The 23,843-nt window shown below is 39.4% G+C and overlaps 2 protein-coding genes across 4 annotated transcripts; both read left to right on the top strand.

Annotated features, from left to right (window-relative positions):
- The first annotated feature begins 209 nt into the window (after nucleotides 1-209).
- LOC306842441 (transforming growth factor beta-1-induced transcript 1 protein-like) lies at nucleotides 210-10,437 on the top strand. 2 transcript variants are annotated; one of them, XM_079372708.1, is made up of 12 exons: nucleotides 210-752; nucleotides 4,082-4,132; nucleotides 4,487-4,635; nucleotides 4,763-4,818; nucleotides 5,219-5,355; nucleotides 5,465-5,546; nucleotides 6,047-6,131; nucleotides 7,641-7,823; nucleotides 7,980-8,153; nucleotides 8,272-8,353; nucleotides 8,937-9,085; nucleotides 9,574-10,437. In XM_079372708.1, the coding sequence occupies exons 1-12, from the start codon at nucleotides 740-742 to the stop codon at nucleotides 9,838-9,840; spliced, it is 1,428 nt and encodes a 475-aa protein (XP_079228834.1). In that variant the 5' UTR covers nucleotides 210-739; the 3' UTR covers nucleotides 9,841-10,437. The 2 variants fall into 2 exon arrangements, with proteins under 2 accessions (XP_079228834.1, XP_079228835.1); XM_079372709.1 differs by lacking the exon at nucleotides 4,082-4,132.
- Nucleotides 10,438-11,276: 839 nt separating this feature from the next.
- On the top strand, nucleotides 11,277-18,810 carry patl2 (PAT1 homolog 2). Of its 2 annotated transcripts, XM_079372581.1 has the most exons (19): nucleotides 11,278-11,432; nucleotides 12,223-12,376; nucleotides 13,063-13,349; nucleotides 13,441-13,503; nucleotides 13,588-13,641; nucleotides 13,732-13,896; nucleotides 14,652-14,726; nucleotides 14,810-14,958; nucleotides 15,123-15,197; nucleotides 15,285-15,408; nucleotides 15,569-15,686; nucleotides 16,307-16,413; nucleotides 16,499-16,552; nucleotides 16,636-16,778; nucleotides 16,902-17,058; nucleotides 17,316-17,456; nucleotides 17,549-17,646; nucleotides 17,737-17,877; nucleotides 17,958-18,810. In XM_079372581.1, the coding sequence occupies exons 1-19, from the start codon at nucleotides 11,409-11,411 to the stop codon at nucleotides 17,989-17,991; spliced, it is 2,163 nt and encodes a 720-aa protein (XP_079228707.1). In that variant the 5' UTR covers nucleotides 11,278-11,408; the 3' UTR covers nucleotides 17,992-18,810. The 2 variants fall into 2 exon arrangements, with proteins under 2 accessions (XP_079228708.1, XP_079228707.1); XM_079372582.1 differs by lacking the exons at nucleotides 13,441-13,503; nucleotides 13,588-13,641 and having other exon boundaries at nucleotides 11,277-11,432.
- Nucleotides 18,811-23,843: the final 5,033 nt, after the last annotated feature.

Genomic DNA, 23,843 nt, shown 5'->3' with positions numbered 1-23,843 from the left:
CCAGCATCTAATATTTTTGACTTAATAGAAAAAGAAAACGTGCCAATTAAATTGGAAAAATAAATAAATCCAAATCTCTTGATGAATTTAAAAATGTTTATTTTCATTAAAATAGATAAAACATCCGTATTGTAAGTCCTAAGTGTTTTTCCACCGAGTTAAATGATGACATCCTTATGTTTTATTGTCTTTCTTTCTTCGTCCATTTGTGTTTACACTCACGATAATCCGCAGGACATACCCTACGGATAGTAACCCATGTGACTCAGTAGTGATCATATGTTTTGTTTTCATTGCCGAGCTCATCGTCGCAGCTTCACCTTCTGCTCGCGCGCCACTGAATCCTAAACGTCCTCTCCCAAATATGGACTAGGAATGTCCAGGATGACGTCATGTGTCCGGGGAATGCGGGGTTTGTAACCACATTTATTTAACTACGCCTTCCCTCAGTCTGAGGTCCTGGTAGGCATTACACGGGAAGAGAGCCGTGTAGGAAAAAAAGAAACGGGACGCCCTCCTCCTCGTCTTCATCCTCCTCCTCCTCCTCCTCCTCCTCCTCCTCCTCCTCCTCTCTTGGCGGATAACGGTGTCCAAGAAGTTATTCAGGACCGCCGCAGACAATAGCGCCGAGCCTGTCTAATCCATTCTTGTTTAAATACAAGTCCATCACTTACTTTTAATGCTGTCCACATCTCTATTGTACCACACAAAGAGGAAAACACTCGGCTGAAACCATATCATGGACGACCTGGGTAAGTAATAAAGCTGTTCTTCGTTTCCAGCCTTGTAACTACATGTTAGGACAGCCTATCTGCTGGAGATCTTTGTGTTCAAACAGAGGAAATAATCTAGTCTCTGTTCAGTCTGGTAGTAACAGGAGAGGAGAATCAGCTTCCCTTTTTCACAAGGATGTGTTGGGGATGTAATAGACTAGAAATAGAATTTTATTAGGTCCCATTGGAGTAACAAATTGAAGCAAAGCCATGGTTTATCTTTCATATAACTGCCTTACAACTCCTATCAAGCACAAAAGCCCTTTCTCAAATGACATCATGTGATACCTCCCAGTCAAAGTAACTCTGCGTCCTTGCACCCATTAAGGCTCATTATTTACAGAATTGTGTTCACTTTTTTGAGCAAAATAATCACAAAAAAACTACAGCATAAAAACAGGAACTGGTACCTTATTTTAATGTGCCTCCTTGACTGCCATAGGGTATTTGGTGCATGCCCTGCAAATTCAATAACATCTTTGTAAATTAGATTTCAGGAGATCAGCTTTATGATGAACAAGTCGAGGGTCTCAAGGAAAAACCACATGGTTTTCAACTAAGTGTCTCCCTCCTTTTTAAAAGTATCAGAGCACGCTGGGATCAGATTGTTTGGTCTTTTGATGGAGACGCAGATGGCAGATTTGTAGTCTTTTTCAGAACAACATTATAAGAAGCTGCCTTTTTTGTGTTTGGCTGTAACTAAGTCAGAGAGGCCCTGAAATAGCCCAGGGCCACACTGCTATTTCAAAAAGCCACAGACTTCAATGAAAATAGACAGGCCTTTTTGCCTCGGCTGCCCATTTGTTATCTTGAGGAACTTTTTTTTCACTGGGAAAAAAAAAATGGATGTATGCTACTCAAGCTACACGAGAAGAAATAGTTAGATGTAGCTAAGCACATCTGGATTGGACTTCAAACAGAGTGACAGTGTTGGGACAGGGACTGGATAAGTGGTCATTTTTCCGGACGCTCAGTTTATGCTGTTGTTTTAAGTTTACAGTATGTATTGGAGCTGGCGAGGCTTTTCGGTGAGAGAGACCACTTGTTAGAAAAGCTTTTCGCCAAGACAAACAAGCCGACAGGCAGCTCTAAATATGGTCATAATTCCCATAGAGAGAAGTTCAGCTCCTTATATGAGCAGTTTAGTTTTTAGTGTGTGTGTGTGTGTGTGTGTGTGTGTTTGTGTATGTGTGTTTGTGTGTGTAAGAGACAGACACACAGCAGGGAGGAGGATGGCGAGTAGTATATGCGCAAGATTTTTTTCACCACATGGTCGTACCAGAAGTGTGAATCATCTGGGGCAGAGGGAAGCACAGTGATGAACCAAGACAGTGTAGACTGGTTACCTTAAGTTTTACTGTGTCAAGTAACTGATCCCTCCAGATGTTTAAACGCATGACAAATGTCTTGTAGTTAGTTTAAATGGTGATTAAATATCCTAACTATTAAATTACAAAGGCCATAATTTAAGTTTTGTGACCAAGTTGATCATTTGCTTTCACAACTGTTTCCAAGGTCAAGAAGAAACGGTCAATACAGATCATTTGATGAGAATGAAAGTTAAGAGTGTTCTCACTTGATGTTTAAGTTCATGAATGAACTGTTTCCCTCGTATTTATGGACATAATTGCCCAAAAGGTATACGTTTTTTTTAAAACATCTGCCAAAAAAAGAGAGTGTCCGGAGCAGCTACGAAATGGACCATGTGGAGAAACTTTCCCCAGACAGTTGAGCAAAACTCACAAAACCAAAGTCACCAAAGTAAGACTAGCTGAACTGGACTACCTACAGTGAGGATTACTGCTAGCATACGGTTGTAGTTAAAGCTTTTTAACAAGAGACAGAACCTTGTTAAAAAGATTTAACTTAAACCATGTGCTCCTGTCCTCATCACTGTAGATCCTGTCTATATTATCCTGTTGCTGATTTGTGTTCTAATTTGGCTTGTGTGAGGTATTGCCCTCCTCCTCTCCTGGTTTCATGCCAGGCTGCGTCCCTTCAAATGATCTACAGTAGATGAGTGCTTTCTAACCAGAGGCTGATCAGCAGCACCTCAGGTCCTCGATAAACTGTTGTAAGCTTATTGCACTGGCTGCACGTTGATGGAAGTGTGTCAATATTTGTTAAATTGATAGCCTATAGCTTCATTACTGTGTTCACTCTTTTGACACTGTGTTTAAATATTATCAAAGATATTGTGATTGCAAGTTGTTAAAAAATCTCATTAGCATTCACATCTACTTCCAAGAATAACTACGATAAGTATGTTTTTCTGATCGATCCAATTTATCCAGTGAGCACATAAACTTAACTAAGTACTTGTTAGCCTTAGCTTCACATTAGCCAATGAAGTATGGAGTGTCTGAAAGTCTACTATTTGACTCTCTAATGCTACAACTGTAAAGCCATTTGAAAATGTACAAATAATAATAATACTACACTAGTTCTATATAGTTTTATAACTACAACAATCAATAAACAAAACCTAAACCATTAATGTAAGGAGGAATGTCACAAGTGGTTGACATGGGAAACATTTCTATCTCTTCATCCATCATTTGATGTCAGAAAAAGTCTGATAAACTAACCTGCTTCAGCACATTGATTTCACAGTGGGGATTTAAGTTGTCTCAGCTTGCTCTAAAAGATGACTTCTTTTATCACCCTGCATTAGGTTTGTGAGATTTCGGTTATAATATACAGGTAAACAGATTCTACTGAGTTGCATGATGGGATTTGTGGGATCCAGCGATACTCCTTGTTGCGTTGACTTTGAATATCCTTTTTCTTCTTCAGTAATCCTAAAACCTAGAAAGATGTTCTACATATCTTTAATTGGCCCTTCTATTGTGTTATGTTACATCCAGTTTAAACCACGTCTTGATGAAGAAGCCAAAAGCGTAACCTCTTCTGTACAACGCTTTGTAAACACTCATGTTCAGCCCACTTCTTACAAACCCCAGTTATGCACGTACATGGACTTGTCAGCACTAAAGAACGTCATACAGCTGCAAGCTTAACCCTTGAGCAATTTTCTGGACAGCTTCCTCTTCATTGGCTATCAGGGGCCACATTTCTACTCTGCTTCCTCTTTCCACACTGGCTTGTCTTGGATATGATATCTTTGTGTGCTCAAATAACTTCCCTGTGATGATGGATTCTCTCTGGGTTGCACCAGCTCTGGCGTTTCTGTCCTCTGCTTGATCGTTATGCCTGAGACAACCTTTGTCCTCCGTGTTGTGTCTGATGTGCAGCCTGATGTTGCTCCTGCTGTACTGGTCACATATTGGCTCTCTGTCTTTCTTTAGGAGTGCCTGAGCCACCTAATTACCCTCTCAGTCCTCGTATTGTTGTGTTTGGTACGTAACTGTCTCTGCGAGTCTTTTCCCTGTTTGTCAATCTGCATAAAGATGCTTTTCTTCTTCCTCCTTCACTTCACTGCATATCTTCTGTTTTTCTACCACTGCATGGTCCCTAATCCATTTTTTAACTCATAATTCTTTCTATTGTCTTTGTAGCTTCAAACATGTACCATCAGGGACATCCACAAAGTCATCTGTCTAGACTGTATAGGGTAGTAAAGTCTCTTTGATTAAAAACAACCTAAAGCTAAATATTAAACGTTAACCTCACCTCCCATCCTCCATCACATCCACGCTGTTAGGAGTTGTGTCTTTTCCGTCTTATTAAGTTTCTTCTCCATCTCTTTCCAGACGCCCTTCTTGCTGATCTCGAGAACACCGGCTCTCCCCTCGCTCGGTGTCCTGTCCTGCTGACCTCTGAGCCCCCTCAAAATTCGGATCCTACCATCCAGGAGAACGACCAAACCCGACCACCGCCACCTGCCTACACGCCACAGCAGGTAGACACTCCACCTCACGGGGATGAGTTCAGGCCCGTGTTCTCTCTGATCTCACAAACGTGCTCTCCATAAAACCGACAATCGTTTGTCACGGAAACGCGTGGTCATTTTTATTTTTGTCTTTCAGACGGTTTCTGCTGCAATGAAGTCTTCTCAGAACTCCAACCCAGACAAATTATACAGGTACGTTTCCCTGATTGTAATATAGAGTATGTTAGGAGACACATCATCTAAATACAGTGATACTGGAAGGATAAATCCAGGCTGAATATAATAAAAGTCTTTTCATTTGGCATTATTTTTTATTTTTGTTGTAAAATAGTAACACATAGCGTGAACTTAACTACTGTAAGTTACTCATTTGTGTGAACTTTTTTTTTTTGTCTTTCTGATGAATATGAGAAAACTGCTGCAGTGGAAAAAAGTCACTATCCTGCTGCAGAATGACTCATTTCTTAAGTTCAAGAATCACTGGTCATCCATGACAAAGTGACCACCATGAAGAAAACCACATCATTAGTGACGAAGATGTTTCCCTATTTGGTTAAGTTTGTGTTCACTGGCTTTCTTGTCCGTCTCACAGCACGGTGTGTAAACCGCGCTCTCCCCGCACAACAGATCCTCCCCCAGCTTTCTCTTCCTCCTCGCTGTTGGGAGGAGGACTGAGTGAACTGGACCATCTGTTACAGGAGCTGAACGCCACCCAGTTCAACATCACAGGTTACTGGTTTGTTTGTGTGTGTGTGTGTGTGTGTGTGTGTGTGTGTTTTATATCTCTTTATTCCAAGTTGACTCTGTTATTCAATTTGACTTTTATTTTTGTCATTAGATGAGATCCTGGCCCAGTTCCCTTCCTCTAAGAAAGATGACAGGGACAAGATTAAAGATAAGGCCACCACCTCCTCTTCCAGGTGCAAAGTCGTTTTATTGATTGATATGCTGGGAGTATTGATCTGTAAAACTCTAAACACTTGTTCCAGGTCCATATTAGTGCCACTTACAATTGTACAGCAAGTCATTTGGGGTGGGGCTGGTTTAATTTTCTCAGCGTTTGTGCAAGGTTCTGATATATTAAATACTGCATTGTTGAAATAGCTCCACACATATGTCAACAACAAATTGATCACAAAGTATCCAGAATTCACTGGAAGTCCAATTTAGTTTTGTTATATGGCAGTGTTTCAAGTAAGCTCATATTTTGTTTCAGACATCTGGACACATTTTATCACAGTCATTATTTCTAATTGTTTGTCTTTCTTAGTAAGGAAGCACTTACCTTGCGAAAGACCAAATGTGGTCAGAAATGAGGATAATAAGACTGTTGGAGCTCGGTGCACTTTGTATCTTTTCACAGTTATAAGTAATATTTGGTCAATTGTTGTATTTTGTCGTTGTTTTTCTTTTGCTTTAGTTCTGCAAAGCCCTCGGCAACATCAGCCACGCTGGAACTGGACAAACTGATGGCTTCACTGTCAGACTTCAGAGTCCAGAGTACGGTAAGAGTCCACTCAACAAAAATTGTACTGAACCTGCCAAATCCTCTTATGTAGATGCACACTCTTTCTCAATATGTGACAGCAACAGCGTCTTTCTCAACCATCCTTTTCAGCTGTTGGTTCGTGGTGATCTCACTGTTACTGTGTGGCCTGTAACAGTGAGAAGCACCAAACTTTTAGTAAAAATCGATGAATACCAGAGACGGCCCGAGGATATGGTTAGAGATAAGGGTGGAAACTTACTTTCAGCTTAAAAAAGTAGCTTCAAAAGTAGAAAGTTAAAGCAGTTATAGACCTATGTTTGGGACGGATTATAAACCCAGTCGGTCTTCTTTCAACAGCCAGTGGCGATTATTTAGGCTAAGGAAGTGGTTCTGTCATTTTGTTTGGATTAAGTGTGCAGTCCAGCTGTGGGTCATAAACAAGCCTGAGGGAGGTTCTGGAAACAGAGGTTCAGATGGAGCATTTCTTATTGATACTGTTTTCAAATAATAACATGTAGATATATGTTGTTTTTTTGACCATGCTGTAGCTGTAGTAGGTCAGACCAACACGTTGATCCAGAGATACAGTTTATTTGACATTACTGGTCTTCAATGGGACCCCCTCAAGCAATGAGGTTAAAAATGTATTTTCTGACACTTTGGTTTCGGTGAAATGCAAATAAGTCATAGCCATTGTCTATACTAGTAACTGTACTGTTCCATCTTTAAGTCATTTGCGCTTGTTCACAGCTCATTAGTCCAGTCCTAACCGGTACTTATTACTTATTTTAGTATCTCTATTGTATTTTATTTTTGAGTCTAAATTATTTATTATTTACGCTAACAACCGAATTTCCCACTGGCAATAGTAAAAGTATTTCTGATTCTGAACCTCTCGATGCAACAACCGTCAATAAGAGGGATGTTTTTTTTTCAGACAGTTCGGCTAGGTAGTAGCTAAAATTCAGTTTAGGTGGCACAACATGATAAAGTCAGTAAATTACTAGATATTAATACACTACACACATTAGGGCTGCTCAACATCTTAATCAGAATGATTCTGATGGATACTGAGACCACGATTATTATTAATTATAATTATAATTATTATTGAACTGTAATTCCTGTCAAAAGCCAGTGGTGGGACAGGTGAGCTATCAGAATAAGTCTAGACATGCAAAAATCAATATTTATTTGTATAGCACCAATTCATAACAAAGGTTATCTCAAGTCAGCTCAAAGCATTTGTATGTAGCGTGAACTCCCCTCCTATTGGTTTAACACTGACATGATAAAGCAGCCATATTGGTTATTTATGAAACAAAAAACAACAACTTAAAAAAACTTTAAACAGCCATAAATTACAAACATTGCTGTGATTGGCATGACCTGAATCAGGACCAATAGAAATCTGTCCCACCAAAACTAAATTCATTTGGTTTAGATGCACTGACGTGTGATTGTTAGGTACCTACAAACTTGACATTCAGCACCAGGCCAACATTATTCTTTTTTCTTCTCACAGCCAGCTGCACCTGTCAGTCCAACAGTGACATCACCACAGCAGCCCGCCCCCCCACCACAGCCCTCTTCTGGGGGCTCCTTAGACAGCATGCTGGGGCTGCTTCAGTCAGACCTGAGCCGACAGGGAGTTCAAACATCGTCCAAGGGGAACTGTAATGCCTGTCAAAAGCCAGTGGTGGGGCAGGTGAGCTATCAGAATAAGTCGAGACAAATGTATAAATCTTCTTGCAACTATAATGTTAGGGACTTGCCGATTAACTGTATTACTGGTGGAGACTATTTTTAACAATGCAGTTTTTTAATAAACCGCTGACTTTATCCTTTATCCTTCATCACGCAGGTGGTCACGGCTCTTGGGAAAGTGTGGCACCCAGAGCATTTTGTGTGCTCGGAGTGTGAGACGGAATTAGGCAGTCGCAACTTCTTTGAAAAGGATGGACGACCGTACTGCGAGTCAGATTACTTCACTCTATTCTCCCCTCATTGTGCACAATGCAGCAAGCCCATTCTTAATGTGAGAGACTTGAATGTTTGAGCTGTTTGTCACATAAAGAGTTAACGTTTATCCACGTTTCTAAAACACAACTGAACCCACTTAACCTGATCTCCTTCTTCTTCTTTTTTTGTTTCAGAAAATGGTCACTGCTCTGGATAAGAACTGGCACCCTGAGTGTTTCTGCTGTGTGAAGTGCAGCCAGGCGTTTGGAGAGGAAGGTAATGGGCGGCGTGAACCATATCCTGTCTGGGTTAGAAACAAAGAGGTGAACTTGGTCAGGGGTCACGCTTAAGAAAATCACATAAGAAAAACAATTTAGCCCACGTACTAATTCAGTTAATAATTCATGCAATAATTAAGGAAATTTTAAGGTGAAATCATTTTTGTGTTTATTTACTATTTGCAAGTTGATTACAGTATGTCTCAGGGTTTGTAAAACATTGAATTTCAAAACTTTGTATGAACTCTGAGGCTTTCAAAGGAGAGCTATAATGTCCCAATGATGTAAATGGAGTTTCATCCTGCCAAGACCAAGACAAAGCAACCAAATCTTTGGTATAAAAAGCTGCAAATTTAATCAGAACCAGCTTAGAAATATATATAAAAAAGTCTGTCTTTAAGAATTTAGATTGATTAAACGTTAAACAACAATAAAAAATAAGATTAAAGTTTCATGTTCCACAGAGCACACTCGCATGAAAACAGTCTAAACAGTGTGTTTTGCCCTCCATCAGTCAGTTTATAAAACATTTATTAAAGCGACTCCTGAACTGTGTTAAACTGTGGCTGTGTCTTGTACAGGTTTCCATGACCGCGAGGGCCAGCAGTATTGCCAGCAGTGCTTCTTGACTCTGTTTGCTTCACGCTGTCAAGGCTGCAGCCAGCCCATTCTGGAAAACTACATCTCAGCTCTCAACTCTCTCTGGCACCCGCAGTGCTTTGTGTGCAGGGTGAGTGTTTCTCCGCTTGTCTGAGGGTCATGTCAATGGAAATGTTTGTTGCTTTTGGCAAAAAAGGAGTTGAAATCCTATTCTATAAACGATACATTTTTTGAGTTTAGTAGTCTTGCCAACATGATGACTGTATTGTCGCCCTCATTTAACATTTAAAAACATAACTTTAAAAGAATACTGGGGTTTGTGTCTCTTGTGACAACAAGCCGATATTTGTTTCATAAGATTTCTTGAGAACGGCAGTTAAACAACAGCTGCTACTGTGAATCTGTTCAGTGACACATATTACACAGTGGTTGTGTTTTCATGTCTGCAACTGTATGAGCAGGGTGTGTCTGTAAAAAGTCAGCGTTCACATTAAACTACCAAAAATAAATAAATGGGATTATGTCGTAAAAAGCTTTTCATTTCATAGGACAAGTTTCTAATTACAGTTCCTTTAATCATGGCTCACTGTGTCTCTCTCTCTTCCTCACGCTCCTCAGGAGTGCTACAGCCCCTTCGTCAACGGCAGCTTCTTCGAACATGAGGGCAAGCCGCTGTGTGAGGCCCACTACCACCAGTCCCGCGGCAGCATGTGTCAAGCATGCCAGCAGCCGATCCTGGGCCGCTGCGTCACCGCCATGGGGGCCAAATTCCACCCCCACCACCTGGTGTGTCACTTCTGCCTGAAGCCCCTGAGCAAAGGCTGCTTCAAGGAACAGGAAAACAAGCCATACTGCCACCCCTGTTTCATCAAACTCTTTGGTTGAGGACACATAAGAACTTTGCAACCCCTCTCTCCTCTGGACCCTAAAGAGAAGAAGCTGTATGACTGAGTTCTCAATTTGTTTTTGTTTGTTTTTTTACTGCAGGAATGAAGGTGGAGCTGGTCTCTTTCATTGATTTAAGAAAATAAAGTTAAAGTGAGAGAATCATGCACACCAATATTGTTCTTAGTGTCACAAAAAGTGGACTGCATAGGATGAGTGAGACGTACACAAAATGATGCCAAATGTTTTGTCATGATTGTAAATCTTTACATAATGTATTGATTCAAATTGAATATGAAAAACAGTTATTTTACCAAAGATAGAAAAGAAACAATATATAAAGACCAAAATGTATTGTTTCAGGAAAGAACTTTTGTGCTTTAAATCCCCTTTAATATATTTGCTTTAAATGGCAAACCGTAAAAAGTGCCAATGCTATTGCATTCATGTATTGTATGCTGCCTGCTATATTATGTTTATGTGAAACAAACTAAGCTGTCATATATGTTTAATGTCAGATATTTTACATTACCTTTTCACAACTGCTCTATGCAATTTGCCAGATATTTTCAAAGAACACAATAAATGAAAACACAACTTGTTTGCTGTTTTTTGGGTGGAATAATCTTGAGATTAAGGGTGAAAGTTATATCAAGGGACAGTTTTTTTCCTGGTCCTTTTTGGTACAGAAGTCATTGTTTGAAGACTCACTTACAGGCAGTATTTTTACCTGTTGTATCAAGTCTAAAAATATTTTATGAATTAAGTCCTGTCTGGTTCATTGTTTGACTATGACCACATTTTTTCATGCACTTTTCTACTCTGATAAAATAAATAAATAAAAAACCCAAACATTTTTAACACATCATAGGCTTGGAAAAAACCTGAGGTAAAACCTGATTGTTTTCAAAAAAAATTATTTGTAAAGACATTCATGCTGGTCTTGATCAGTATAACATTCAAACCATATAGCTGAAATAAAACGTTATTTTTATCAACAACAAATCTTTCTCTGAAAATATATGTTTAAACTTATGTTGAAGGATGGTTAAGGAAAGTTTTCACCTATTCAGGCAAATACTAGCAATTTGAATTCTGTCATAACATTTCTATTGGTTTATTTTACAACTATACCTGCATATGAATAAAACAAGATTATTTTTTAGAGTTTAGTATAAACTTTCACCACTGTGTGTCGCTGTTTTCTCGTATTTTTTCTCTCCAGACGACCAGTTTGAGTTCATTATAAAAATAATGGCTTCATCCTGAATGAGTCTATGTTTTGATAAGTAAAGAAAAAAGTAAGAACGATCTCTTTAAAATGTTGAAGTCCTATGGATTATACATTATAAAATGTAGCAAGGAAAAAGGAGAGAGAAAGAGAAAGTCGAGGTGACAGCGACGGCAGCGTTGTGACGTATCCAGCACGCCTCTTTCCCCTGACAGGTGACTTCATTTAAAACTTAATGAGCCTTCCTCACAGTCTGACCAGAGAAAGCATGTAACTTTCTGAAGAAAGTCACCGTGACACGTCGGCTTTGAGTAATACAAAATTTCTAAAAAACACAATGAGTGATTCAGAACAGCAACAAGTAAGTCAGTATTATTTTGCTGTGAGGATGTTGTTGTTTAGAGCAAACCACGGCTGCATTATGAGGTGCACAAACTAAACTTTGTATTCAATATAACCTGAGCATGTTTCTTCTCAAAGAATGCCTGAGTTGTTATCACTGTAATTGTAGCAGTTCAGCGACAGGGACAATACGTTTTTTTTTTCGTCAAAAGTGCTTAATCAGATATAATCTGTACACAAACATTTATCAAGGCATTAATAACCAGCTGCAGAACAGTTGACAAATCGTGCCCTCCAGTCCTTGACTTTTTTCATATTCAATACTTGTTCTAGTTCAATGTGACTATTTTCTTTGAAGAGCTCAGATATTGTAAGTTCAGCCAAATGTTGATTGGTAAAAAAAAATGTTGATTGGTAAAAAAAAATCTGACAATAAAATTTCACAAGTGTAATAAAATGTGTTCTTTGCGTTTCAAATGCCATTCTTATTCACAGTATGCTGGCCTGACGCTACTGATGATGTTGCATGGCAACTCTAAACTATTGCAATGAAAAGCAAATGTTTCCTTTGGTAAAGCAGTATTATGAAATTACTGAAGTATTGGGATTTATTACAATAATGAATGTAGCCTTGGCCCATGCAGGGCTCAACACAATAACACTAAAATGACTGTGAAAACATTAAATTTCCCTTTATGATGCTAATAGTCATTTCCAGGCAATAGAAACTCCCCAGCTTGTCTTTGCTTCTTTGTAGTCTATATGTTGATTCTTTCTTTTTCCATCCACATTGTCTCTATTCCCCTCAGGAGGCTGAAAAGGTTTGTGAGCCCCAGTGGCCCGAGAATGGAGACAAGTGGAGCGACACAGAGGATGGGGCGAACATGGACTGCGGGCTTCTGCAGGCCATGGCTGAAGAGGATGAGGAGATAAATGTCCACAATGACGAGACATTTGGAATGGGTCTGTAAAAGCGTTATACCTCATTCTAGGCTTGTACTGATGCTGAGCCTCTTTACTAAACTGTAAAAATGAAGAAGTTGAGGAAATCAGCCATTTTAGAGGTCAACCACTTTGGGAAGTACTTTGTCTTCATGGGACAGAGTTGGATACAAAGAATTGATCGCACTCTTAGATTAGCAGAGAAACTGTTGGATTTGCTTACCGTGTCTTCAGGCAAGACATTCATTTACCAGCCTCTTTACTTTTTTTCCTTAGATAATTGTATTGTGAAAGCTAAAATTTTAAGTTTTCAGAGTGGTTATGTGACAAACAGTAGCCACATAACTGGAGGAGTCTCCAGGGGCTTCCTGTTAATACACTCGTCTTTGTGCTAGGCTAAGCTAAAAGGCTGCCAGCTTCAGCTAATTTCCTAAATTTTGGCCTTGATTGTTTCATTATCAGTTTTAATTCTGTGACTTAGTAACTATCACTACGTCCTTAAAGTTAAACGGATTGTCATCATACAGTACATTAAAGATTCTTCATCTATGAATGTGTTTAACTATACGTTTTAAGAGAACCAATGTATAACTTAGTCACTTTTAAAATGGATCAAATTTAAAATATTTGTTCCCAAATATCTGTTTGGTTGGTGTCTAAATCTACCCTTTGGCCTGAGTCTATATTTCTACATGTCTGATTTGTAGATCTTGATGCCCATGGGGCCACAGAAGACCCCAGCACTGGTCTCCTTCAGTTTGGAGAGCCTCCACCCTCATCACCACCACCACCACCTCCACCTCCACCAGAGCCGAAACCACCGTCCTGCCACAGCTCCCCCTTCCCGCCCCGACAGAGACAACAGTATATACCACGACCTCTTAGAGGGCGGTTTGGCAGAGGTCGGGGACCCATGGGAGGTGGGCTGGGCAGGGGCCAGATGTTTGAGGACCCAGCAGTGATGAGGATTGTGGAGGGCCGGCCCAGCCTCAAGGTAAGGCGGACTACTTAATAGACTGTCTTTAATGATGGGGTTCAGCTCATATGGTGCTGTCTTCATTTTGATCTGCTTTGGGGGTTTTTAGAGTCTGGACAGTGCCATAGTGGACTGTGGGAGTGCCATGTATCATAATAACTTTGAGGATGACGTAGGTGCCAATTTTAACTTTTTTTTAAATCAATTATTTATTTGTGCTTTTAATTTTTTGCTTGATTTTGTCCCCTCCTTTTAGTATATTGAGCCCTCCTCCAGAAAGACTAGAAGAATCTCAGGATCAATATTTCAGGTTCAGATTGAAAACAAATGCATGCTAAAATGAATGAATGAATGGAAGTTGCTCTGACAATAGTTGTCTAATTTTTATTGTGTTGCTTAGGACCAAGCTGTAGTGTGTGTGATTGACGGTCACAGAGGAAGAGGTCAGCACCTGACCTCAAACTACATGGATTTGCCGCATCCTGTCTCACCATTCAGGGGCAGGAGAGGAGAGCCTAGAGGATCCTACTCCAGGAGGCAGTTTGGCCTACGAGACCACAATCAGGTGCAAAAATGATTTATATGCAAATATTAAGGTTTGGACATTGAATATTTTCTATTTAGATTTCTTCTTGAGACAAGGAAAATAACATAAATACACTGTCATATCTGAATAAAGAATCAGTAGCTGGGGCTTGTAACTGGTCAGGTATAGCTTAGCTTACAGACTTATTAGGAGGGGAAGCGTTTTTTACTGTTGGACTCAATCAATCTTTATTTGTATAGCGTCAATTTATAATGGGTGTTATGTTGAGACACTTCACAAAAAGCAGATAGAGGACCTTACTGTTTGTTAACATTACAAAAGAGCAGGTAAACAGACCATGCTTATCGTTATGTTTACAAAAAGCAGGTAAAAGACCTTACTTATTACCATATTACAAGAGCCCAGCTTAATCCGTCATAGCGTGGCAAGACAAGACTTCCCTTTTAACGGGCAGAAATCTTCAGCACACCCGGGCTCATGACGGAGCAGCCATCTGCTGAACTGTGCTGGGCTTGAAAATGGGATGGGGGAGGTGGGACAAGATGCAGAAAGAAGGATAGGAAAAAAATGCATATATGGCTTTATTAATTAAGTTTATAGTGTTGGATACATTTTAGACAAAAGATGTGAAAAGGTTAATTTTACGTGCAAACGGCTGAATCAGCTACGTTGGTGTCAATCTTGTTTAACTGCACTGCCAAAAATGTCATTGTCTGTCTGTTAACATCAACTTTGTTGGTAAATTCTTCACTAAATCGACCTTTTTCATGCAGACGCATGAAACCATGGTGCCTGGATCCCCCCACTTCTCACGCCAGCCGTTAACAACACGGCAACATTACAACCAGGTTTCTCACATTCCATCCAAACCCTACTGATACATTTCAGTCAAAAATCAGTTGTGACTCATAAGTTTGTTGTGTTGAATCAGACGGGAAGTTTCATGTTGCCGCCAAATCGTCCGTGCCCCTCCACTCCTCAGTCTTTGCCCCCTAAGATGATGCAACTTCGCTTTGGTGCCAACTCGCCAAGACCGTCCCCCTTTTACAGCCCCTCGTCCAATTCTGTACAACATTTCAGGTTTGTTTGATTTGTGGTCTGAAACGATTTTCCCTTTGTAATGCAGATAAAGAGGCAGTGTACTCGGTTATAACTGGGACAAGAGTAAAGATGTCCATCTTTCAATTAATCGCTCGTTTTATGAAAGCTGCTTTTTTTTTAATGTAAAGAGAAATTACCTACAGGTTACCTGGACCTGTCACCCAGCTCCATCCCCAACATAAACGACTACTCGGTCAGAAACAACGGTTATTCCAAAGGTGGGCGCTTTGTCATTTTAAAAAAATAATTAAAAAAATTGAAAAAGTAAAAAGCTCATTAAAACTAAAATATCAACTTACCTTTAGGAAAACAGAGGGCTGGGATCCTTACTGTAATATCATGACGGCCAAAGAAAAGGAGTGGATCATCAGGCTGCAGATGATCCAGCTGCAGAGTGAGAATCCATACCTTGAGGACTACTATTACCAGGTAGGAAACCTTTGCTCCTGTTGCATCAGTGTTTTTTTATTTTATTTTGTCCTTTTTTTTTCTACTATTGCTTCAATCAGAAAAATCATTTTTAAGTACATTACCAAAGGCTAAGCAACTCACAGGTACTGTGTTTGTTTTTTTTTAACCTTTTATACAGGAGTACTATCGGAGAATAGAGGCCAAGATGGCAGAGGAAGAGCTAGGCATCAGGAGTAAAAGGGAGCCACTCAAGTTGACCACACCGTACATCACAAAAATGGACTCATACACACCAGGTTCTTTCTTTTTTTTTTTCCTCATTAATTTTGTTCATGGTTATGTCTTGCGTTGGTTTTACACTTTTCCAGGTTTTTCGAAACACTAACACTTTCCTAGGTGTCTAAGGAACTCTCAAATTATTAGAAAACTCCACTCTCTTTTGCCTGCTCCACATTTTTTAGAAAATGTGTGCTCAAACAGGATGTTTGGAGATTTTCTCTTCGTGACATCACAAAAGGCAGTAACCCCTCCCCCTTCAAGAGGGGCGTGGTCTAACTCAGTTCCCTTGCATTTAAAGCTATAGACACAGAAACAGCCTGTTCTGAGCAGGGCTGAAACAGAGGGGTTTATGGGTGTGATCAAATACAGTATCAGAGTGGAGTTTGAGTAAAAGAAAACTTCAGACATGTTTCTGGGATCTCTGAAATGTATTTAAAGTTGTTTAAAAGGAGTATAATATGTGATCTTTAAACTGGGATTTTGTTTCATCTTTAGTCCCGTGTTCTCATTTTTGCTGTGCCCCACCTTGTTCTGTATCCAAACCAACATTTGTTGTGAATTGATAATGTACACTTTCAGAAAACTCTTCATAGTTTACATGTTTTCCTTCGAATTTGAATCTCTGTTGCTCCTTCAGTGGTGCACATTGAAGGCTCTTTGGGTCAAGTCGCTGTGTCCACATGTTACTCTCCTCGACGGGCCATCAGTGCTGTTCATGCCGTCCAAACTCAAGGTCCACTTGAGGTAAGAGTTTGTGTTAAAGCTAGGTCTGTTCAAAGGTCCATTAATCTGTCCTCCTGAATACTGACACTTATTTGCATTTTTAAAGGAACAAAAATGCATCAGGCAGCAGCGGTTAGAAGTCCTCAGCAAAATAGAAAAGGTATCTGCTGGAAAACCACTTTAAAGCATTGACATGTCTTATTATTTTTTCTAACAATATGCCAAATGTGATCACGCATGCAGCTGTTTGTAGTTCTGCTGGAAGTGGAGGAGACGGAGCGGGTGAAAACTATAGTGTTGTCCGAAGCAGAGGAGAGAAAGTTGATGGAGAAGACTCAAAGGAAAGTGGAGCACATCTACTCCCAGCTGCAACATCACGATCCTCTGTGAGCACAGACCAAACACTGTTGTTTTGTGTTACCTAGAGAAACGTGTGACTTGACTTTTTAGACTCGTCTCAGGCCTCTGGCTAATTTAAGCGCTGAATTCTTTCAAATGTTTTGATGTAGAGATTCAGGAGGGGAGTTTCTCCCTTTCCTGTCCATCTCAAAAGGCAAAAGGCTTCTCGCTCGTCTGCTCCCGTTCCTGAAACATGACACTGCCCTCAAAATCCTGCACATTGTGACTTCCAACCTTCCAACACTGATGAGCAGAGATACAGAAGAGGTAGTGCTTCTTTTTTCAATACTGTTTAAAGGTCAGGTTTTTTTGTTTTTTTTTGCTTTCTTTCTTTGTATTTATGTCAAATTAAGAATCTGCATACATAACAAGCGAGCTCCAGTTGGAAGTATGTGGAGCTCTGAGCTTCAGATTTATATAATCTTGTGTAGCTTATGTAGCATGAAACAAAGGAGAGCATGTCCATGGAAGATACATTTTTTTGGGGAGAAATCTGATCTAAATGTGTTCTTGTTTTTTTTTAGGCTCTTCCTATTCTCTACCCGCCTCTTCGAAACGTGATTGGAGGCCTGACGTTCAGTCAGTTAATTGGGGTCCTCAAAGATCTGACAGCCTCTGAGTCTCTCATAACATACGAGTCACTCACGCTGGCATGTCAGAATAAGGTATGTGCCTCCTGTCACAGAAGAGCCTTTTATCTTTTTGAGGGACTTTTTTTAAAAACGTGATTTTTTTTTAAAAATTTTTCCCCTTTCAGTTTGGGCTGTCGTTACTTTATGCCCTCCTATCCCAGGGAGAGAAGCTGCTGTCCTCAGGTGTCCCTCTGGAGCCCAGCATCGGTGACTTTGAGACCTGGTGGGGATTTGAAGCCAAACATTCCATGATCGAGAAAATATTTTAGCATTCCAATTAGATTTTGACCCTTGTGTTGCGGTTATCTTTTAGGACTGAAACAATATTCCAAGTGGCAGGACAGCTGTCCCAGTGTTCACTTGTAGAGCCGCTCCTCCTGCCCTCAAACCTGCTCACTCTCTTCTGTCGATACCTGGACAAACGCACCGTGCATCAGCTGAAAAGCAACATGGAGTAAGTCACTTTTTAGTTGAATTTTTTTTTTCTTTAACTTGAAAAGACTCCAAAAATAACATCCAAATATCTGTATTCAGGTCTGCGACTGGATTTCTGGCTCTCCCATCTTAAGGTGGAAACAAGCTTATTAGATGTCAAGCTAATGACCAGGTTGTGGTGAGCACATGAATGAAAGGAGCCTGAACAAAAACTCCTCGGTCTTTAATACGGCAGAACAAATGTGATTTACTCTTTGATTGTTTCGATTCTTACTTTGTCCTCCCCTGCCTCATCCCTACACAGTTTTGAACACTTTGTCTGTTTCCCTTTTTATTTCCTTTGTCTTGTCTTTTTTTTTTTTTTTTTTTTACTCTCCTCCCTTCGGTCTCCAGTAGGACACATGAACACAGATAATTCTAAAACAGGTGTTCCCGTAGTGTTTTGAGATTTCTGTATACTGAGTTAGTAACATTTCATTTACAAACCGACAAACATGATTTACTTTGGCAGCTTTAGTCAAACGATTGAACATTTAGATTTCCAGATGACAGTTTACATCCAGTTACATTAAGGTAACACAGAAGTGCCACTTACTGCGATGAATGTTTAATCAGATGTTGGTGACTGGATTGAGGATTGTATAGTTATTTATGATTGTACAGCTGAAAATATTTGTTCATTATAATAGTAATAATGATAATTATTAAGGAAGTTGTCATGGCATGGTCCACCAACAGAAGCCATGCAATTTTGTTTTTTTTGTAAAAAGACATGCATTATGTAAATGTGTAGCGATACAACATATGATGTATTTGGTGTAATTTTCCATCATAGATGTCAGTTGTAAAAATATTTTTATTTATTGTTACTTTGGAAACAGGAATAATTTAAAATTGCACCCTTGTAGAGCACTTGCAAAACAAATAAAAATAAAAAAACTTGTTAAAAATGCTTCAAGTGAGCAGAGGATACATCCAAACACATTCGCCTTGCAGGGTGTGTCGCCTGTTGATCACTTTACTGAAGTTCGGTTTAGTTGGTGCTGCTGGTTCAGTCTGGGGATATTAAGCTTAAGTTCTGGGAGCTGCATTTACTGAAAATTGTTTTACTTTGATCAAAAAGTCTAACATTGACTATTTCATGAGAAGAAAATAGAATAAGAAACAGAAACATTAAGTGTGCAAAAAAAAAAAGGTCACTGATCTACAGATTGTTAGCTTTTATAATTCAACTACTAATTTTTAGAAGTAAAAATGTACAGTATGGTTGTATTTACTCAACAGCAGTGGGCTCTCTGGGGATAACAAGCTAATGTTATAAAGGATTTACACAACTTTCATAATTCGGCCAAAGCTGATTCATTTTATAAATATTTGCGCTAAAACTCAGTTAAAAACAACTTAACCCAGATAACCAGTGTTTATAACTGAAGAGTTGAGCTTTAAAACAAGCTCATAAGCTTTTTTTTTTGCACCAAACGTCAGTGTGTGACATTCCTGAAGAGGGGAACTGACACCAGGCCATGATACGGTTACAAAGCCTGTAATAATATGGTTCAAGTGTGTGTGTGGTATAAGAAGTATCAAAGTATTTCAATCAACTGATCACTGTAATACTATCATTAAAAAAACAAACGACAATTTAGCACATCTAGATTGTATGTACTTGGTTTGTTTTTTGCCAGTCTGGAAACAAAAGGCTACATGAGATCTGATTCACCACGTACGCAGGTGGTTTCCATGGATGGACTGCTCCACAAGATCGTTTGCGTCAGGAGTAGACGCACTTTTCTGTCATCCATTTTGCTGTTGTATTTCCTGGGAGTAACCTGTTACCATAGAAATCAATGTGGATCAGACATGTCAATACGGACAGATAGATCAGATCTGATCACTTGCAATTTGTAATGTGGACGGTTAATAAGTTGGATCAGATTCTTATCAGATTTGGAGAAAAAATCAGATTTGGGCTGCAGTCTTTACAAAGCATAGGAGACTGATATAAGTGATTCATGTGCTCGAGAACTTTTTTAGATCCTGCCTGTGTGAAGGAGTGTTTTTTTTTTGTTTTGTTTTTAAAGCGCTTTGTGGGTGTTTTACGGACATGTGGATCACATAGAACTCCTAACAGTGGTGCTTGGTGGACAGACTGATGGCATCGAGGACAGTCATGTCATTAGAAAATGTCTTGGAGGTGTTTGGAGCCAAAATAGAAATGTTTGCACAGTATTGTATCTTTAAGAAGAGCTCACACTATCTTCATTAGTGTAATGTTCTTAAATTCAACCTATGGAAGAAACGCATAATTATTATTTCCCCCTGTTATCATGCTACACCACATAAGCCAGGATTAAACATGTACAAACAGGATCCTTTGGCTATGCACTAATGGAGTGCCCAGGTAGTCAAGTGTTTGATGCTTTGCTTAAGGGCATCTGGGCAGTGCTTGGGAAGGATGTCGGCAACCAGTCCTTTTACAGAGATTTAAACCTGTGAATCACACTGATAACCTATTGCGAACCCTGGACATCCACTGAAAGAAATCTTCAGGAGTATTGTTTTTCAAAATGTAAATTAGAAATTTCCAAACTTGACCAGTATAAACTTTAAGGTTTTTGCATTAGTTGATAATCTACTTTCTCTCACTGTGCTGCCAGCTGTCAGAGTGGGTTTGTTTGGAGCAGCATTAAAGCAATGTCTTTTCGGTGAAGTTGTAATTCCTGATCGGGCTCTGAGCCAAACACTGAGTCACAGGCTGGCTCGTCTCTTGACAGCTGCAAACATCTGGGCAGGAGCATACATGGCAGACTTGGCTGTGTAGAGTGGATTACTCAAATGTATTTTCTTCAGACTTGGTCACACCACAACCTTGCCTCTGCTCTTGGCTCTCTGACATTTACCAATACAACTTGGCTTAAAAACAATGACACGTTTTTTTTTTCAAAAAGTCATTGTGATTTTAGCATTTGCTACAAAACCAACATGTTCTGTTTATAAAATGTATTACAGTCATGGTTTACTTTATAAAGTAACATGAACATTTTACCTGTTGGATTGAAGTCTGGGGTATACTGGCTACATTTTTACAACTTTTCCAAGCAGTCAAAGATAATTCTACCCATCAATTTACCTCCTTTTTTTTCTACTGCCCATCAATCATGAGGAAATGTTTTCGTTTATTTGGGACTCAGGAGAAAATATTAATGGAGATATTGCGAAAAGCATACCTTCAAACATAAAATAAGTTTTTGGCTAGCTAACTGTTTTTTACACTGTTCTGATTTTTGACAGGTTGTGCTGTATATATTTGTTTATCCTTACATGTACATGGAAGTCGATGCCTGCTTTTGATTCAGGCGTTACACCTTGGAGATCATGATAGTATTTTATCACTTGTTAACCTATTGTTTTTGAGACATTTCAATCTGGACAAAAGTGGTCACATGTTTAAAACGTAATCTTCAAATGTGTTTCTAGTTTTACTTAAAAGAAGCATAGTTTAAAAAAACTACTAACCAATCAATGCACGAAGAATGATCTCTTTTGCTGGCAGTTAAAGCTGTGAGGGAAGTTTGACAAACATCAAACATGAAACCAGAAGTCCCGTCTGTCTCATGGTGGTGAAGAGCCAGACTGATGGTTTGTCAATAGAGGTGGTGAGTGTGTTTGTTAAGAAGCCAAGTATGTGAGAGGTCTGGGAGGGCTGTGGGCTGAGACGTTAACCCCTCCTTGACCCCATAAGAAGAGGATTTGGACTTTAAGTGAGGAATCTGAGTGAAAGGTGAGATATATTTCTCTTTTTACTCACTTTTTTCCCCCTTTTAACTGTACACGTGGCAACCTTCACTAACTAGTCTTTGTGTTTATGTGTGTCTGTGTGTACGCTGGAACCATGGATACACGATGGACTCGGAGGCAAGAGTAGATGATGAAGCTCCCTGACAGTTTCAGTCATCTGTCTTTGAACTGGCCCCTCCGGTGGAGTTGAAGGGATCTCCTCAAGTCAATTCACAAAGAAGTTTTCACAGTATCACTTGCACACCAAACGTTGGACTAAATTGCTCTTTGTTTACATCATGAACCATTCGTTTGGTTTTGTCACTGCTGCAGTCATTAAAAGTGATTAAGGTTTCTACTGAATGATGCTAATATTTAGCATTGCATATCTGTAGCAGATCTTTATCGAGATGGGGAGTTCCCTTTCAGGTATTTTTTTAATATTCCTATGAGAGGGACTTCAGACTCTACATGATGTTTCACTTGTTTCATTTCTATATTTTTAAAGATATGTTTGTATGGGAACACATTTATTTAGTGTGTGACACCAGGAGCTAAACCGCCTGTAAGATTGATAATAAAATTGTCATTAAGGTAAAGGGATCGAGTTTAACTAATTTAGGAAAAAATTCTGGAAAGGCGAAGGCAGATTTGAGTTATTTTTCTTAATTATCTGGATAAACCTTCAAGTTTTTCATGAAGTTCCAAAAAGAATCAGACTTTTTAATATTTTTTTTTTTTTAAAGAACCATTCTTTAAAGTCACTAGTTCACCTTTGGCAATACCAACTATTTTAAGTGACAGATGTCCTCGGTGGGTATGAGATGTTATTCTGCTCTAGCTTGACTAAACTAAAGTTTAACTTTTAACTGTTTAGTGTTTTTGTTCCATGCCCTGCTCCTGCTTGTAAAATGTTTATTTTAATATGTATCGTATATATTATAAGAAACCCTAATAAGAGTTCCTTAATTGAAAATACTGCAAAGATGGATACCTACAGTATATGGAAACAGTCATGAATTAGAGAGAAAGTAATACTGATATCTGTATAAACAACTTAACCTGTCAAGAGCTCATCAGTCAGTGTCCACACAGATGACCTCCCTCTCTTTGCTCCTCTCTCTCCCTCTTAAGTGTTAATGTACTTTAAATGACCAATTATTTAGTTAGTGTGTGTACTCCTTGGCAGTGGGGGAAGGTCTGCAGAAGAGGAGCATCTATGCAAAGGAGGAGGGACGCCCCCAGACCAGAGTGTATATGAGACCCTTACAATCAGGGTACGTAACCCACACCAGCTTCACCTTCCTCATCCTCGCTCTGCTGGTGAATTTTTGGTGAAGCGTTTTGGGTTTCTTCCTCCAGGTCCACTATGTTGGGACAGATACTTCTTCAGGGCACGGTGGTCCTTTGGTTGGCGAGGACGGCGCACACAACAGGTGAGAGTGCAGAGGTGGAGGCGGCTGCTCAGTTTCTTATCTAAGATAATGTGAGAACTGTCATTAAAGTAATTTTTACATAAGATTTACTTTCATGTGTATGATAACACAAAATATAGAAGTAATATAAGTCATTGGAAGAGGCTATAGGACTTCCTTTGTTAGAATGACTGAAAATCAAGAAATTTGACAGTTAAGTGAAAAGGGTAAATTTATCCCATGTGTGGAGTTACTCAGGTTTGTTCATGAGGAATTCACTACTTGATGGGGTCTGTGTCAGTGAGCAAGCATTGATTTACTGCTCTTGGTCTCTATTGATCAGTCTTCATTATTAAGACTTACAGGAGCCCATGTTATGCTACATTACCTGGGTGTGGAAACCTGAAAAATGATTCCCCCAAAAAGTTAAATAAGGAAAATACACTACATTAAATCTGCTCCTTGTTGACTTCGGCCTGTGGCCTCTTTCCTGTATGTCGTTCGGCCTCTCTCCCCGATTTCTGACTCTGTCCCCTGTCCTATCTCTATTTAATAAAGGCCAAAAATAAATCTTAAAAAAATAGCACCCTTATATGAGTGGACTAATGAATGTAATTAATTAGAAGTCTTTAAACTCTATCATGTTGTGTTACATGCTGGCTGTCCACTTCACTCTTGAGCAGAGAACGTGTGAGATCCTGCAGAGATAGAAAAGGAAAAAAAAAGATGGGACAGCTGTCTTTAAGCTGCTCTGGTTTGCCTGTTAAATTTCAAACGATCCTGTTAAACTGAA

Source organism: Symphodus melops (genome assembly GCF_947650265.1).
Source record: "Symphodus melops genome assembly, chromosome: 21".
NCBI classification, from domain to species: Eukaryota; Metazoa; Chordata; class Actinopteri; order Labriformes; family Labridae; genus Symphodus; species Symphodus melops.
The sequence above is the reverse complement of the archived record's forward strand: the minus strand, read 5'-3'. Positions and strand labels throughout refer to the sequence as shown.